General features: G+C 62.6%; 3 protein-coding genes across 3 annotated transcripts; all 3 read left to right on the top strand.

Moving 5' to 3' along the window:
* Window positions 1-3,939: 3,939 nt before the first annotated feature.
* Window positions 3,940-8,247, top strand: LOC118354390 (uncharacterized). The gene is given in 5 exon segments (XM_049109431.1): window positions 3,940-4,898; window positions 4,901-5,547; window positions 7,171-7,211; window positions 7,913-7,952; window positions 8,029-8,247. Coding segments are annotated over 5 exon segments (1,326 nt in total). The 5' UTR covers window positions 3,940-4,519.
* LOC118354602 (USP6 N-terminal-like protein) lies at window positions 7,821-12,070 on the top strand. Its single transcript, XM_035715571.2, has 5 exons — window positions 7,821-7,952; window positions 8,208-8,288; window positions 8,623-8,727; window positions 9,123-9,232; window positions 11,922-12,070. The coding sequence occupies exons 2-4, from the start codon at window positions 8,250-8,252 to the stop codon at window positions 9,213-9,215; spliced, it is 237 nt and encodes a 78-aa protein (XP_035571464.1). The 5' UTR covers window positions 7,821-7,952; window positions 8,208-8,249; the 3' UTR covers window positions 9,216-9,232; window positions 11,922-12,070.
* LOC118354389 (translation initiation factor IF-2) lies at window positions 10,670-15,733 on the top strand. The gene is made up of 8 exons (XM_035714850.2): window positions 10,670-10,743; window positions 11,113-11,161; window positions 11,733-12,043; window positions 12,367-12,472; window positions 13,023-13,088; window positions 13,613-13,712; window positions 13,785-14,135; window positions 14,425-15,733. Exons 1-8 carry the CDS (start codon window positions 10,670-10,672, stop codon window positions 15,198-15,200), a joined length of 1,833 nt encoding a protein of 610 aa, XP_035570743.2. The 3' UTR covers window positions 15,201-15,733.
* The last annotated feature ends 350 nt before the right edge of the window (window positions 15,734-16,083 follow it).

The raw sequence follows: 16,083 nt of genomic DNA, 5'->3' as shown, positions 1-16,083 counted from the left end.
CGGTGAGGATGTTTGAAACTCAATCTGTAGGCAGTGTGGAACTGTGAGGGACTGCGTGTGAGCTCAACTCTCAGAAGCAAGTTCCCTTCGGACACTGCGTTCAGCAAGCTTCTCATGTATTGAACTTAGTATGTAGCACCAATCTAAGACAGGAATTCCTCGGAAATCGCTGGATTGAGCTTGGAGACACTAGTCTTTTAGGCCTGCACCTTCCATTTACCTCTCACAATGTTGGACCCAGGAAACTGAACAAAACCCCGTATCCCTGGACAAGCAGAGCAGGACTGACTCTATTTTGGGCTGCACCCGCCTGGTGCTGACCTGCTTATTACTTAGGGCACTGCCCCGCCCTAGTCAAAGACCAAGACACACTCTAAACTGGAAATCCGGATCAGTGGACCAGCATGACTGTGCAACTTTCTGTGTATCCCATTGGCCACTGGCCCCTATAACGTTGCTAAGCCTCTTCATCTCGGGGTCCAAGTCCCTGCTCCGCTGCAGTCAGGTATACTTGGTCCCAGGCTCGAGCTTGTAAATAAACCCTCTTGTGATTGCATCGGTTTCGGCTCCTTGGCGGTTTCTCGGATTCGCAATCTTGGGCACAACATTTGGTGGCTTGTCCGGGATCCAAGAAACCTCCAGGACCCCATCCGGAGGGTTTCATGCGTGGTGAGTGCACTCAACTTTTTCCACCTTTTGCGCGCATATTTTCTGAGAGCTCTAAACTGTACTGTACCTGTAGGAATTCCAATCTGTATTGGGTCGGCATTGGCTTAAGTGGACGCGCTGGCGGGCGGTCGACCGGGGGTCTTGAGGAGACGTCCCTTGCCCCTGCCTGGAGGACGGGGTCCTCATCTGTATAGAGGACGGGGTCCTCATCTGTAAGGAGGGCCGGCTGCAGCCCTTCAGCTTACTTTCTGTTTTGTCTCTGCGGCCGCACGGAATGTTTGTTACCGTGTTCTTGTTAACTGTTTGCACGTTTGTTTGTGTTACTATGTCCTTGATAACTGTGCATTTGTCTCTGTTGTGTCCTTGTTAATCATCCTTACTCTCTGTGTCTTGGTGTGCATTGGGGACATAATGGGGGAGACAGAAACCACTCCCCTATCTCTTATGCTCTCTCACTTCTCGGATATTAGGGAAAGAGCTCGTATTCTGAGCATAGACATACGGAGAAAGAGATTCCATATTTATCGTATATCAGAATGGCCAACCTTTGACGTAGGGTGGCCCCAGGAAGGAACTTTTCACCTACCTATTATCTTACATGTTAAGACCATGATCCTCAGGGACTAACTGGACGGCCACTCTGACCAGGTTCCCTACATCCTGATCTGGCAGGACATGATCGAGAATCCTCCTCCTTGGCTAAAACCATTTTTACCCCCCAAAGCAGGACCCACTGAGATTCTAACCCTGCGGAAAGCCAAAAAGGAGAGCGACTCTATGCCCGAAGCACCCCTTCATCTGGTCTTCCAGGATTCCTCCCTGGAGGACCTGATTCTCCCGCAGCCCTACTGGGCATCCCTCCCCGCTTCCGCCCCTCCATTGGAGGCATCGGGGGCTGCAGAAGGGGCGCCACCCCTCCCTGACGAGGGAGTCCCTGTGCATGGGCCAGCAGCAGGGACACGCGGTCGGACCCACCGGACGGCCCCACCTCCGAATGCGGGGCCGGCCGACTCCACCGCCCTTCCTCTCCGTGCCATGGGGCCCCCCAATGAGACTGGCGAACAGCTAATGTTATATTGGCCATTCTCCACCAGTGATTTATATAATTGGAAAACCCAAAATGCAAAGTTCTCTGATAATCCGAGAGATCTAATCAGGCTTTTAGATACTGTTCTCTTTACCCACCAGCCTACTTGGGATGACTGCCAACAGCTCTTGCAGGTTCTCTTCACCACCGAGGAAAGAGAACGAATTCAGGCGGAAGCCCGGAAGTCTGTCCTGGGAGAGGACAGACAGCCGACTCAAAACCCAGACCTCATAAATGTTGCCTTCCCTTTATCCTGCCCCACCTGGGACTACAACTCAGCTGAAGGTAAGGAGAGACTCCGGGTCTACCGCCAGACTCTAATGGCAGGTCTCAAGGCTGCTGCTTGCTGCTGCAAGCCTACCAATCTGGCCAAGGTCTATGATGTGAGGCAGGGTAAGGATGAGAGTCCAGCAGCCTTCTTAGAGAGAGTCATAGAGGCTTTTAGACAGTATACCCCTATGAACCCAGAAGCCCCAGAAACAAAGGCCGTAATTATCATGGCTTTTGTTAACCAGGCCGCTCCAGATATTAAAAAGAAATTACAAAGCGTAGAGAGACTGGGAGAGAAGAGCTTGCAGGACTTAGTGATAGTGGCAGAATGAATCTATAATAATAGAGAAAGTCCGGAAGAACAACAAACCAAACTAAGTGACCGGCAGACCCGAAATCTGGCCAAGATCCTGCTGGCCACAACCATGGACGACCCACACGAAAGACGGAGGCACCTCAAGAAGCTGGCTTCAGGGATAGGTAAGGAGGATGGCCCTGGTCCCCCTTGGGAGCACCCTAAGATGAACAAAAACCAATGCACCTATTGCAAAGAGGAGGGCCATTGGGTGAAAAGCTGCCCTAACAAAAGATCTAAGGCCCCTGCCAAGATCTTAGAAATGGAGGACCTGGACGATTAGGGGAGTCAGGGTTCGGCACCCCTCCCCGAGCCCAGGGTAACTCTTAAAGTGGAGGGGAAACCTGTTAAAATTCCTAGTGGACACTGGGGCACAACATTCGGTTTTATTACAACCCCAAGCAAGGGAAATTGGCAAACAAAACTTCATCGGTGCAAGGGGCTACGGGCATCAAACAATACTCATAGACTACCCGAAGAACTGTGGATCTTGGCACGGGCCGGGTATCCCACTCTTTCATGGTCATCCCTGAGTGTCCCTACCCATTGTTAGGTTGGGATTTGCTCACCAAGATGGGGGCACAAATTTGCTTCCATCTAGAAGGGGCAAAAGTCCTAAACAAGAAGAGGCACCCAATTCAGGTGCTTGTCCTGAGTTTAGAAGATGAATATCTTCTCCACCAAATGTCCTCAGCGCCAATGACTGACATTGACTGTTGGCTGCGTGGCTGCGGGAATTTCCCCAAGCGTGGGCAAAAACTGGGGGAATCGGGCTGGCCCAGCATCGACCGGCCATATATGTAGAACTAAAGCCAGGGGCAGACCCTGTTAGGGTCCGCCAATACCCCATGCCTCTAATAGCACGAAAGGGAATCACACCCCACATACAGCGACTACTGGACTCGGGCATATTAAGGCCCTGCCAATCGGCATGGAACACTCCCTTGCTGCCAGTTCAGAAACCGCACTCTAACGATTATAGGCCAGTCCAGGACTTGAGGGAAGTCAACCGGCGAGTAGAGGATATGCACCCTACGGTCCCAAACCCATACACCCTCCTTTCCACCCTGCCTCCAGACAAAACTTGGTATACAGTATTAGATTTAAAAGATGCCTTTTTCAGCCTGCCTTTAGTGCCCAGGAGCCAAGACCTCTTTGCCTTTGAATGGATGGACCCTGAGAAAGGCATCAATGGGCAGCTCACCTGGACTCGACTACCACAAGGATTCAAAAATTCACCGACCATCTTCAATGAGGCCTTACACGAAGACTTGGGTGAGTTCCATTCTGAGCACCCACATTTAACTTTATTACAATATGTAGATGATATCCTGTTGGCAGCAGAGGACCAGGACACATGCCTGCGAGGCACCAGGGACTTGCTCCAGACCATAGCAGCCCTAGGATACCGGGCCTCAGCTAAAAAAGCCCAGATGTGCAGAACAGAGGTGAGCTACCTTGGGTACAAATTAAAAGATGGACAAAGATGGTTGACAGAGGCACAGAAGGAAAACGTCTTAAGAATCCCACAGCCGCAAACCGTCCGCCAGGTGCACGGAATCAGAACTGATCTCCAGGACCAGCCACTGCTGAATACGGACACCACCTGGTACACGGACGGCAGCAGTTTTGTCCAAGAAGGACTCAGATATGCGGGGGCAGCCGTAACCACGGAGATGGAGACTGTCTGGGCAGAGCCACTGGCAACCGGAACGTCGGCCCAACGGGCAGAACTGCTTGCACTGGCCAAGGCGCTGACCATGGGGGAAGGTAAATGAATAAACATCTACACCGACAGCAGGTACGCCTTTGCCACTGCTCACATCCACGGAGCCCTTTACAGGGAAAGAGGGCTTCTGACAGCAGAGGGAAAGACTTTTAAAAACAAAACGGAGATTCTTGAGCTCCTGAGGGCCCTCTGGCTGCCCAAGACCCTAGCCATCATCCATTGTCCGGGGCACCAAAAGGCAGGCACACCAGTAGCCAGGGGAAACCGGCTAGCCGATTTAAAAGCAAAAGAGGCGGCCCTTCTGGTGACCCAGGTCTTAGCTACCACACTACCTGATCCGGGGGCACCGACCCTGCCTGACACCCCCAACTATACTGATGCTGACTTACACTGGATCAAATGCTTGCCTATGACCCAGTGCTTGTGTGGCTGGTGGAGGGCAGCAGACTCCAGCATCATCCGGCCAGAGGAACTAGGATGGCGAGTCCTATCCAAAATGCATCAGAGTACTCACATGGGAACAAGGAAGATGGAAGACCTCATACGACATGCAAAGATCACTATTAAAAACTCTCGAGCAAAGATCGAACAGACTGTGGCAAGCTGCCCCGCATGCCAATTAACAAATGCCTCCACCCGTGGATCTAACCTGGGCACCCGGCTCCGAGGGGACTGCCCAGGAGCCTACTGGGAAGTGGACTTCACTGAGGTGAAACCTGGAAAATACGGGTATAGGTATCTACTAGTGTTTGTAGATACTTTTTCAGGATGGACAGAGGCATTTCCCAACATGAAATGGCACAGATCGTGACCAAGAAACTGCTGGAAGACATCGTACCAAGGTATGGTTTTCCTGTTAGAATTGGGTCAGACAATGGCCCAGGATTCGTATCTAAGGTAACACAGGGAGTGGCACTAGTACTTGGGGCAGATTGGAAATTACATTGTGCATATAGGCCCCAGAGCTCAGGACAGATAGAAAGGATGAACAGAACATTAAAGGAGACCTTAACTAAATTAGCCCTGGAGACTGGCGGGGACTGGGTGACTCTCCTCCCCTTCGCCCTATATAGGGTGAGGAACTCCCCATATAAGACGGGACTGACTCCCTACGAAATCATGTTCGGTCTTCCTCCACCTGTTATCCCCAATTTAAAACCTGAGGTGCTTGCTGAATCTGATGATCACCAACTTCTTTTCTCCCTCAAAATGTTACAACAAACCCATGAGCAGGTGTGGCCCAAGCTGAGGGCCCTTTTGGAGACTGGGCCACCCCCGGACCTCCATCGATATCGGCCAGGTGACTGGGTGTACGTGCGGAGATACCAACACCAGACACTTCAACCTCGCTGGAAGGGACCCTACCTCATGATCCTGACCATTCCCGCCACTCTCAAGGTCGATGGGATTACTCCCTAGGTCCACTACACACACACCGTTCTCACGGACTTTGTTACAGAATGGAAAAGCCAACCAGACAAGGACAATCCCCTAAAGCTAAGACTGTGCCGTTCTCACTTATTTCCCACCTCCAAGACTCCCTAGTCCGAGGTTGTCCTTCAAAATAGAAGGAGATTAGAATTAGTCTTCTTACAACAAAGGGGTGGGGGGGGCGGTTATGTGCTGCCTTTAATGTAAATAAGAGAGAGAAGAGCAACAAGGTTGGTGAGAATCCTGGTTTAATCATTCCCCTGGCTCACTCTGAGAGCAACCTGGACCCGTGATCGGGTCCTGCATAGGATCCTCTGAAAAAGGGGGGAATGTGGGACCCAGGAAATTGAACAAAACCCCCTACCTCTCTGGACAAGCAGAGCAGGACTGACTCTATTTTGGGCTGCACCCGCCTGGTGCTGACCTGCTTATTACTTAGGGCACTGCCCCGCCCTAGTCAAAGACCAGGACACACCCTAAACCGGAAATCCGGATCAGTGGACCAGCATGACTGTGCAACTTTCTGCGTATCCCATTGGCCACTGGCCTCTATAAAGTTGCTAAGCCTCTTAGTCTTGGGGTCCAAGTCCCTGCTCCACTGCAGTCAGGTATACTTGGTCCCAGGCTCGAGCTTGTAAATAAACCCTCCTGTGATTGCATCAGTGTCAGCTCCTCGGTGGTTTCTCGGATTCAGGATCTTGGGCACAACAACACTTCTGTGACGCATCGAACCTAGGCCTGTTAGGAGCGAAGTGTACCTGGAGTAGGCATGTGGGAGGTACAGGCCATAAGCTCAACTCTCAGAGGTGTGTATGTCCTGGAGGCAGATGTCTGCTAGACACTCATTTATAGGAGTGAGAACCTAGCACGACTCTAATTGAAAAACGCTGTTGGAAATCGCTGTATTGAACTCAGATACACGGGAGCACAGGCCTGACACTTCCACATGCTTTTCACACAACCTCTTCCAGCACCTAACAGAAAGATGTTAGGAGCTATGTCGACAGGCAGTCAGGATGCGGGAGGGTCCTGCCCTGGGCTCAGCTCTCATAAGGAAGAATGCCTGGAAGCCAGCTTTCAACTAGCTGCGTTCTTATGGCAGGGAGAACGGAGCAGCATTCTAAGTCAAGAGGTTCCATGAGTACCACTCTACTGCACCTGGAGACACCTTCCAAGCCTGCATTTTTCCCTTTGCATCCCACGAGCTTCTGACAGACATCTCTGCTGAGGATGTTCGACACTCAATCTGCAGGCAGTGTAGAACTGTGAGGGACTGCGTGTGAGCTCAACTCTCAGAAGCAAGTTCCCTTTGGACACTGCGTTCAGCAAGCTTCTCATGTATTGAACTTAGTATGTAGCACCAATCTAAGACAGGAATTCCTCGGAAATCGCTGGATTGAGCTTGGAGACACTAGTCTTTTGGGCCTGCACCTTCCACGCCTGCTTCGGGCAGGCCCAGGTGTCTGCCTCCTGCATGGGGGGGGGGGGGCGGGCGGCAGGCAGGGGGGGTCCAGTCCCTTCAGCAGGGGATCCCGTGGGTGAGGGGCTCTGGGGCCGGGGCGTGCTCTCCTTTGGGGGACGGCCTGGTCTGGGGCCAGTGGCAGGGGTGCTCTCACCCACACCCCCCAGCCAGGGCTCCCACAGTCCCGAAGGCTTCTGCGGGGCCGCAGGTAGATGTCGGGGACCAGGCCAGGGCAGGGAGGGAGGGGGTGCCACAGAGGGAGAGCCTGACCAGGCAGGAGGAGGGAAGAGGAGGAGGGGGCTGCCCTGGGTGGGAACGAGGGAGGGGACAGCCCAGTGGCCTAGGTCGCAGTGGACGAGGCTGATGGGTCAACAGCCCCACGAGAACCTGACGGAGGCTGGAGACCCCAGGTGGGGCCCCCTCAGCCCTGCTCACAGCCCAGTGGCTGCTGGGATGGCTTAGAGGTGGGTCGTGCTCAGAGGCTCCGACAGGACAGGAGGTGAAATGGGCCAGGGTGGCAGAGGTGACAGCAGAGAGGGGAGTCAAGGGACAGCAGGGGGACGACCAGGGGGCATGGCGAGGCCGGCAGGACGCTGGGCAGTCAGGCCCTGGGGAGGCGGGGGGACCTCAGCGGGACGGTCACGGGGCACCCGGGCCATGCTGACAGCTCTCCGGCTGGTCCATCGAGGAGGGGGGAAGGTCACCCCCTGGGGGCGCCGAGGGGTCCCCGCCCACCCCACCACCGGCAAACACCCTTCTCAGACCCCCTGGAATGCCGCCCCTGCCCGCCCTCAGGCTGCTGGCAGCCCCTGCCCTCCCTGGAGGAGCCCTGCCCTCCCCAGGCCCATAGGGGGGCGGGGGGTGGCTGTGGGGCCGGGGCCTCAGGGCTCTGCATCTCTTGCCTTCCAGGGACAAGGAGCTGCCCGGCCCCAGCCCCCGCGAGGCCAAGGTGAGAGCCCATCCTGGGCCCTGGGCAGGAGCTGTCTGCACCCCGTCCCCCAGGACATCCCCGGGTGTCTCCCCAGTCCCCTGTCCCAGCGCTGCACGGGCTGCCGGGAATGCACCCCAGACCCGGAGCCGCAGTCTGCGGGGGGGCCCTCTGCCTTCCTGGCTCCTCTGGGTCCCGCGGGGGACTGGACGCGGCCCAAGCGCCCACCTCCCGCGGCTGGAGCCTCATCTGCAGCCCCCGCTTGGCCTCTTCCAGAAACTCCGCCAGGAGACCCGGCGCGCGGACAAATGGATAAAAATGCTCAAGCGATGGGACCACTACCTCCTCAGTGAGAAGGTGGGGCGCTGGGTGCCCCCGAGGGCTCTCCATCCTGACGGAGCTGGGCGGCCGCCCTCAGTGTCCTCCTGCCCCGTCCTTGGGGGAGCCCCCTGTCTGGGGAGAGTCTGCTGGGAGCCCGAGCCTCCCCAGGTCCCAGGATGGCGGTGGGGGAGCGTCAGGTCAGGGCCACAGTCCCTGATCCTCTTGGGGGACGGGGCCCAGCTCCAGGGAGACCTAGCCTCTCCACAGACACCGTGGAGCCAAAGCCGGAATCTTCTAGATGCCTCGCACTCCCTGGGCTCCAAGTGGCCGCCCTGGGCCCCTCTCACCAGCACTGCCTTCCTCCCTGCAGCTGCGGTGCCGGGTCTACAAGGTGGTCCCGCCCCAGGTGCGGGGACAGGTGTGGCTGCAATTGCTGAACGTCCAGGTTAAGGCCAGGAATGCCGGGAAATACCAGGTGGGGCCCTTCCACTCCCCGTGGACCCTCAGTCCCCTCCCCACCAGGGCTGACCCCCTGTCCCCTCCCCACCAGGGCTGACCCCCATGTCCCCTCCCCACCCGGGCTGAACCCCCATGTCCCCTCCCCACCCGGGCTGAACCCCCATGTCCCCTCCCCACCCGGGCTGACCCTCAGTCCCCTCCCCGCACAGACAGCTGGGCACAGGCCCTCATGCAGGCCCTGCGGGCACGGTGGGCACTCCCGCCATCCCCGGCCTCCCAGGGGAAGGAAGGAGGTTCCTGCAGGACACACTCCCATGGTGGCCCCAGGGCTCCCTGCCCAGGACGGCAGCTGCTGACAGGTCGGGGTCTGTGTCCCTGACGCCGGCTCCTCCTCCCGGGGTCTCCCCGCAGGAAATGAAGGAGGCGGCCCTGGTCTCCTCCCAGGACATCATGCAGATCGACCTGGACGTCAACCGGACGTTCCGCAGTCACACCATGTTCTGAGACCGCTACGGGGTCGGGTGAGGCTGCTGGGCCAGCGGGGTTCGGGGGCCCGGGAGAGGCCCAGGGGCTTCTGTGCAGGGGACACGGGGTCTCTGAGGCCGGGGGGGAGCGACGGCAACAAACAACACACTGCCACATGGTAGGGTGCTGGGGATGACCTCCGTGCCCCAGGGAGGCCACCAGGACGGGGGCTCCAGGGGTCACCATCTGAGCTGAACCCCAAGGGGGTGAGGGGCGGCCCCGTGAAGAGCAGGGGGCTGAGGTGGGGGCGTGGGGGGCAGTAAGGGGACCTGGGTGCCAGGCGGCCCGGCTGCAGCTGGACCAGGACACATGGACCCGACAAGGGTCGCACAGGTCAGGGTGACACCCACCCTCGGTGCTTTATGTACTTCTGAATTCTGGGCATTTTATTTTAGACAATTTGCAGTTGGTGAGCACACATAGTATGACGACCCCCAGATACCACCCCCGGTCCAGGCAGGCCCTGCGCTGAGCACACAGGGCCCCAGGGGCAGGGGTCACAGCAAACCCGACTGGAGTCGCCTTTATCTGTAGGCGTCTCTGTGTGCACCTTAGAGAAGGGTGCCCAGTGTCTGCAGCCCCCCACCCCATCCCCCTCAACCACCGCCCCCACGCCATCCCCCCACACCACCCCCCACACCATCCCCCACACCCCCACACACCCCACCCCTACACTATCGGTCCCGCCCCCTCCCACAAGGACGCGGTGCAGCTGCCCCCTGTGGGACATGCTCAGCCTCCCCTGCCACCTTGGGGTTCTCTGGACGGCCTGCTCCCGTCAGAAGCCCAGGTGTCCCGTAGAGTCCCCAGGGAGGGGGGAAAGCAAGGAGCCCCTGACCGGGGGGGGGGGGGTGCAGGTGGGTGGAGCAGAGGGTGCAGCTCCCTCTGTGTGCAGCGGGCGGGGTGTGTGGGAGCCCGGGACCCCAGGGGTGACCTGCAGGGGCACCAGGGGCGGGGCTGAGGAGCCGCCAGGCAAGGGTGGCTGGGCTTCCCAGGGGGCCGCTCAGACGTCTCCCCACGAGAGCTTGGTGCTCCTCCCTGCAGGGAACCTTCTGTCCCCCGGGGCCCCCGCAGCCCTCAGAGCGCGGCCGGGTCAGGCTGACCTGTGACCCCCAGCCCAGGGGGAGCCGGCCTCCAGCAGCCCGGGCCCGGGGGCCGAAGAGCCGTGGCAGACTCAGGCTGCCTTGCGGGAGGCATCGGGCGGCTCCTGGCAGCGCTGAGGGGGCTGCACCCCGTACCCTCCCGCGGGCTCAGATAGTGACCCCAGGGGTTCACAGCCTGTATTGGGGTCACACCTGCACGACGTTCCCTGCTCTCCTCACGGTGGCTCAGACCTGGAGCCCCGAGATGCTCTGGGATGGGCGGGTCCAGGGTGCCCCCCACAGAGTCCAGTCCAGGGACACCTGGGAAGGCCTGGGGGTGCGCTCAGGGCCATGGACGCCCCGGCTGTGTGGGCTCGGGGCAGGGGCCACGTGGGGCTGGTGGTGTTCCTGGGACACGGGGCCAGGCCAGGGCAGGGGAGGAGAGGCATCAGGGGCTGCGGGGACCAGGGCAGGGGGAGCGCTGGCTCCCAGGGGGCGTGCAGGGGTGCCGCTCCAGGGCTGGAGGGGGCGCTGGCGGCGCTGGGGGAGCCCGGAGCTGCACACCCCACAGCGGGAGCCGCTCGGAGGCATCCGACACCCCAGGGTGCACATAACCCCCCGCACGCTGCACGTGTGAGGTCGCCACCTGTCCCTGTGCGCAGACCTGACCCCAGAGATCGGCCCCGCGGAGGGGCCCTGAGGGCCGTGGGGCCTGCGGGGCGGGTGTCTGCACCTCCGCGGCCTCACTGGGCGGGGGCTGACTGAGCAGAGCCCCCCGCTGTCCCCCCTCCTAGGCAGCGAGCCCTGTTCCACTTGCTGGCGGCCTACTTGGTGTACGACACCGTGAGTGTCCCTGCCTCCTGCCCCGCAGGTGGCCTTGTCCTGAGTGCTGGTGACCAGCGGGACTCACAGTTAGGGCCCCAGCTCCACGGCCCCGAGATGCTGGGGAGGGTCTCTCTCCTCTGGGATGGGCAGGGGGCTGGGTGCAGACCTCCTAGGGGAGGCAGGGCCTGCGTGCCCGAGGGTCGGGGCTGCCTGGGGCCCCGCGTGCACCACAGCTGTCCTAGAACTCGGGCCTGGACCCTGACAGATGGGACGACTGATGAGAACCTGGGCGGGGAAGGTTCCCACTCCCCTGAAGGGCACGAGGCCGAGGCGCCCAGGAGGCCACCCCCTTCCACGGCACATTCCAGAAGGGTCCCTGAGGACACCAGCTCACACGCTCCCCGGCCCCGTGGGGTGTCCTGGCCCAGCTCCCCTCGTGGGACCTCCCAGGGGCCACAGTCAGGGCCCCCCCACCCCGACCTGCCCTCCGGGGGGTCTCCAGACCTGGCGGGTCCCCTGCAGCCTGGCACAGCTCACGGAGGCCCCTCCTGCTGGTCTGAGGACGGGGGCCCTGGCACGGCGGCCGTAGGGCTCGGTAGTGGGGCCCGGGGTGCTGGTGCCCGAGCTGGTCCGGGTGACCCTCACCTGCCCGCCCGCCCTCTGGGAGCCCCCTCTGGGAGCCCGGGCTGTGAGGGAGCCGGGGGAGCCTGACGCCCACGGGGAGGGCTCAGAGGGGGCCTCGGGGCGCACGCCCTCCATGGGGCTCTGGCTTTTGCAGGAGGTGGGCTACTGCCAGGGCATGAGCGAGATCGCGGCCACCCTCCTCATGTTCCTGCCCGAGGAGGACGCCTTCTGGGCGCTGGCCCAGCTGATGACCGACGACAGGCAATGCCATGCACGGTAGGGGCCCGCCAGGCCGCCGGGCGGGAGGGGAGCTCAGGAGGGCCTCCCTCCAGGCTGCTGCACCAGGGGGCAGGCGGGGACCCCCCAGCCCGCCCCCCCACGGGCAAGGGCCCCGCCTCCCCGGTGGCCTCGGGGTCCCGGAGCCACGGCCACCCGCCCCACCATCTGCAGGCCAGGCTCGCACTCCCGCTGCTCCCCCAGCCTCCCGCCCGGCTGCCTGCTTGCCCCCAGGCCCTCCTGCCAGCCCACGGCCACACAGGGCCCAGGGGGCAGCGTCTTCCCCTCCCGGGGGCCCCCAGCCTCACTCCCAAGCCCCACAGAGGGCCGTGCACGCCCATCACCCTCCCCGTGGCCTGCACCCACTGCCCCTCGGGGCTGGGGACCCGCCTGTCCCTGCAGCGGCCCCTGCAGGAGAGAGGGTGCTGGGTCAGCCAGGCCTGGTCCTTAGCCTCCAGCCCACGCCCCACGGGGTCTCTGTGAGGACGAGGGTCCCCGGGCCCCGCACCCCCGGCCTGGGAGGCAGCCCTGCCCTCTGGGAAGAGCGGATCCAGTCAGGGCTCAGAGGGCGGTGGGCACACGGGAGTCAGGGCGTGGGGGGAGGCCCCTGCCCCGACACCCCCCACCCCGCCTGGTGCAGGAGGAGGCCCTGATCGTGGGGGCCTGGGGCCTTCTCAGGCTTCTTCGTCCCGGGCTTCCCGAAGCTCCTCAGGTTCCAGGCTCATCATGAGCGCGTCCTCGAAAGAGCTCTCCCCGACCTGAGGAAGCACATGGCGAGTGGGAGCTCCGGAGGCTCTGTCCCTGGGACCCGGGGCAGGGGCTGGGGGGCACGGCCCTCCGAGCTGCCCAGAGTTGGGGTCATGGTCCTCCCCCTGGGGCCCCGGGGCCACCCTCGAGGCTGGGCTGGGCCGTGGGGAGCACATCCATCCGGCTCCAGGGGCCGCGGCGTGGGGCCTGAGACCTCCTGCCGTCCCGCCAGGACGAGGAGCAGATGTCCACTGGAATCTACACCCCGAAGTGGTTTTTCCAATGCTTCCTCGGCCGGGTGAGGCCCCTCCGGGACCCCTGCTCCCGGACCTGCCCCCTGCCCCCGGGGAGGGCCGAGCTCAGTCGCACCCTCCAGACCAGCCAGGCCCGACCCCAGGGCCCTGAGGCTGAGGCTCACAGCCCAGCCCGTCCTGGAGAAGCCCAGAGGGTCCCTGGAGGAGGTTCTGGGGGGCGGGCCATCTCTGCCTCAGCTCCCCCGGGGGAGGCCGGGTCAGCCTGGGGTGTGGACAGGCCCCCGGCCATTGGGCGGCCAGCCTGGGGTCCTCTCGAGGCGTGGTGTTGTCAAATGGGGGCAGAGTCTGTGCCCCCAGGGGTGCGGGGGTGCTGGCCGGGGTCGGAACCCGGAGCGGCCAGGAGCCCTGATCTCCCTGGGAGGAGGGCATGCACAGGGGGGCTGTGGGGCCTCGTCGGAGGCAGCTGGGGGGCGGCAGGGGCTGTGGGCAGATGGGAGGCCTAGCCTAGCCCCAGCCGAGCCCCCCAGGGGCCCTGCTCAGGCTGCTCCTCCCACCCGCTGTCCCCTAGACCCCCTTCTCGCTCATCCGGAAGCTGTGGGATGCTTATATACTGGATGGGGAGTGGGTGCTCACGGCCATGGCCTGCACCATCCTCAAGGTGCACAGGAGTAAGTGAGCCCTTGGGAGCCCAGGTGTGCTGGGGGTGGCGGGCAGGGGCGGTGACCCTGTGCTCTGAGCAGCACCCAGACCTGGGGAGGGGGGACGGCGGGGCAGACGGGAACAGCGGGGCTCCCTGAGAGGAGCAGCGGGCAGGGGCCACCCCGGCCAGTGCACTGCCCACGGCGCTCCTGGGCACAGCGGGACCCCAGCCACTGCCCTGGGGGCACCGGGGGCCCCAGGGCGGGGCCCTCTGGGTCTGACTCTCGCCCACCGCCCAGAACGCCTCCTGAAGCTGCCCCTGGAAGGGCTCCGGGAGTTCCTCCAGGACTCTCTGGCCCAGCCCTGGGCCCTGGAGGACGAGGTGGTGCTCAGACACCTTCGGGCCTCCATGACCCAGCTCCGGAGGATGCGGTGCGACCTGCCCCGCCCAGGTGGGCTCAGGGCCCCGGCCCCTCCCGACTTGGCCTGCTGGGGCTGCCCACAGGGGACAGAGCCCCTGGGGCCCCTGTCCTCATCTCTGGGGCTCTCCTCTCCTGCTCTAGCATCGGGGACCCCAGGCCAAGGCTGGGCGTGCGGGCACCCACTGCAGGGCCCGGGCACCAGTGTGGGGGGCTGAGCACAGGGTCAGGCTGGGGGGCCACACGGGAGCCGTGAGGACCCCCAGGGCCCCCAGTGGGGGACACACAGCCTGCTGGAGACGCTGACCCGGCCTCTTTCCAGCGGGACCTGAGGAGTTCCCCACGAGGCCCCTGGGCCTGGAGCGAGTTTCCCTGGCGCCCGGGCCTCTCCTCCCTTCTCCGGCCTCTGAGACACTGCCCAGGGTGGAGGAGCAGGCCTCCCCGGGCCCAGCCACCCAGCCTGAGCCACCCGGAACCCCTCCCGGCCAGGCCATCGTCCAACTTCTCCTCCAGCGATGGAACTCCCTCCCCATCCTCCCAGTGCAACAAGACGGTGCAGGCAGGCGGCCCCCAGACATGGTGAGCTTGAAGACAAAAAACGGGGTCCCCTTCCCTTCGGCACCTGCCTGGGCCACCCCAAAGGCCCTGCGACGAACCAGGCCTTGGAGCACTCCCGGGACTCCCATCACAGGGTCCCCCCAGCCCCCTAGGGACGACGCTGTCGGGCCCAGGACACCTTTCCTGCCCTGCGGCCACTGCAGCTCGTGCCCCTTGCTGGGCAGTGACGGGCAGAGCCAGGGTGGCGCTGAGCCCGCTGCCCCGAGGCCCCGCACAGGCCCAGGACCCTCTGCCCTCCACGTCCACGGGGCAGCTCGATGCTCGCGGGCCTCGGGAGCAGAGCATGGTGGTGAGTGTGGGGGCCCGGAGGCTCTGGCCCGCCGTCACCGTGCCCTGCCTTGTCTTGCTGTCCCTCCCGGAGGGCGGCACCCCCCGCACAGGACACCAGCCCCTGACCCAGAGGGACCTGGGCTGGCCTGGCCCCGGGCTCTGTGGGGGCAGGGACGACTCGAGCCCCCCCGGGCCCAGCACGAAGACTAATGGGATCCAGCCCCCCGGGGCCCTGGCCAGGCCTGGGTTCTGGCCCCGGGCTGAGCGAGCCCTCTCACAGCCGGATGTGGCCTCCTGGGCCCTGGCCGTGCCCCACAGATCCAGGTCGCTGACCTAGGGCAGCCCTGGGGATCCCGGGACACCCCAGGGCAGGGCAGCAGGGGCAGGCCCGTGGGCCCCACCCGCACCCACACCAGGAGGCAGGCTCCTCCACGTGCTGGGGCTCCAGCAGTCAGTCACCCAGCCCCAGGGGGCCTGAGGCCGGGGTCCAGCTGCCCTGCAGGGACCCAGCGCAGGAGCCCATGGGCCGCAGGCCTAGGTCAGCCCTGCTGTCCTCAGAACCGCCTCTCAACGCCCCAACCTCAGGACACGTGCCCCCACCCGGAGTCCGCACAGGCTCTTGGGTGGGGGACTCCAGCACCCGCACCCCTGTGGGATTCCCACTTTCCTCTAAGGACAGGAAGGTCTCCCAGGGGAAGGCACGCACCCTCGGCTCTGAGTCCCTGTTTGCTGTTGCGAGTTCAATAAATTGTTGTTGTGTGAAAATGCAAGGCCGGCTTGTTTCTGCGTCTCCCGGAGCTCTGTGCACGAGGTGCAGAGAGATCCCCAGAGAGGAGGAGGGGCACCGCCCAGGCCCTGACCAGCCCCTGCAGGGGCGCCGCCAGGCACACACAGCTGACGTCCCCACGTGCCTTCCAGAGGCGGCCAGACGCCAGGGTCAGGACCCCACAGACACTACCGTGACTCAGCCTGTGCCTGGGGCCAGGACGGGCCTGGGACAGAGTGACAGCCGGGGAGCCTCAGGTCATCAGGGTCTGTGCAAAGCGCCCTGGGAGGTCTGTGCCCCCTCTGTTCAGGGGGCCTGGGCTGCCCG

This window comes from Canis lupus, chromosome 4 (assembly GCF_003254725.2).
Source record: "Canis lupus dingo isolate Sandy chromosome 4, ASM325472v2, whole genome shotgun sequence".
Classification (NCBI taxonomy): Eukaryota; Metazoa; Chordata; class Mammalia; order Carnivora; family Canidae; genus Canis; species Canis lupus.
Note: the sequence above shows the minus strand (reverse complement) of the source record. Positions and strands in the feature narration are given on the sequence as shown.

Excerpts from the sequence above, each read along its gene's own strand:
- LOC118354602 (XM_035715571.2), top strand. The coding sequence starts at position 8,250 with ATGCTCAAGCGATGGGACCACTACCTCCTCAGTGAGAAG. Across the intron at positions 8,289-8,622 it reads ACTACCTCCTCAGTGAGAAG|CTGCGGTGCCGGGTCTACAA; the intron begins GTGGGGCGCTGG and ends TCCTCCCTGCAG. Across the intron at positions 8,728-9,122 it reads GGAATGCCGGGAAATACCAG|GAAATGAAGGAGGCGGCCCT; the intron begins GTGGGGCCCTTC and ends GTCTCCCCGCAG.
- LOC118354389 (XM_035714850.2), top strand. The coding sequence starts at position 10,670 with ATGGACGCCCCGGCTGTGTGGGCTCGGGGCAGGGGCCACGTGGGGCTG. Across the intron at positions 12,044-12,366 it reads GACAGGCAATGCCATGCACG|AGGGCCGTGCACGCCCATCA; the intron begins GTAGGGGCCCGC and ends CAAGCCCCACAG. Across the intron at positions 13,089-13,612 it reads TCCAATGCTTCCTCGGCCGG|ACCCCCTTCTCGCTCATCCG; the intron begins GTGAGGCCCCTC and ends GCTGTCCCCTAG.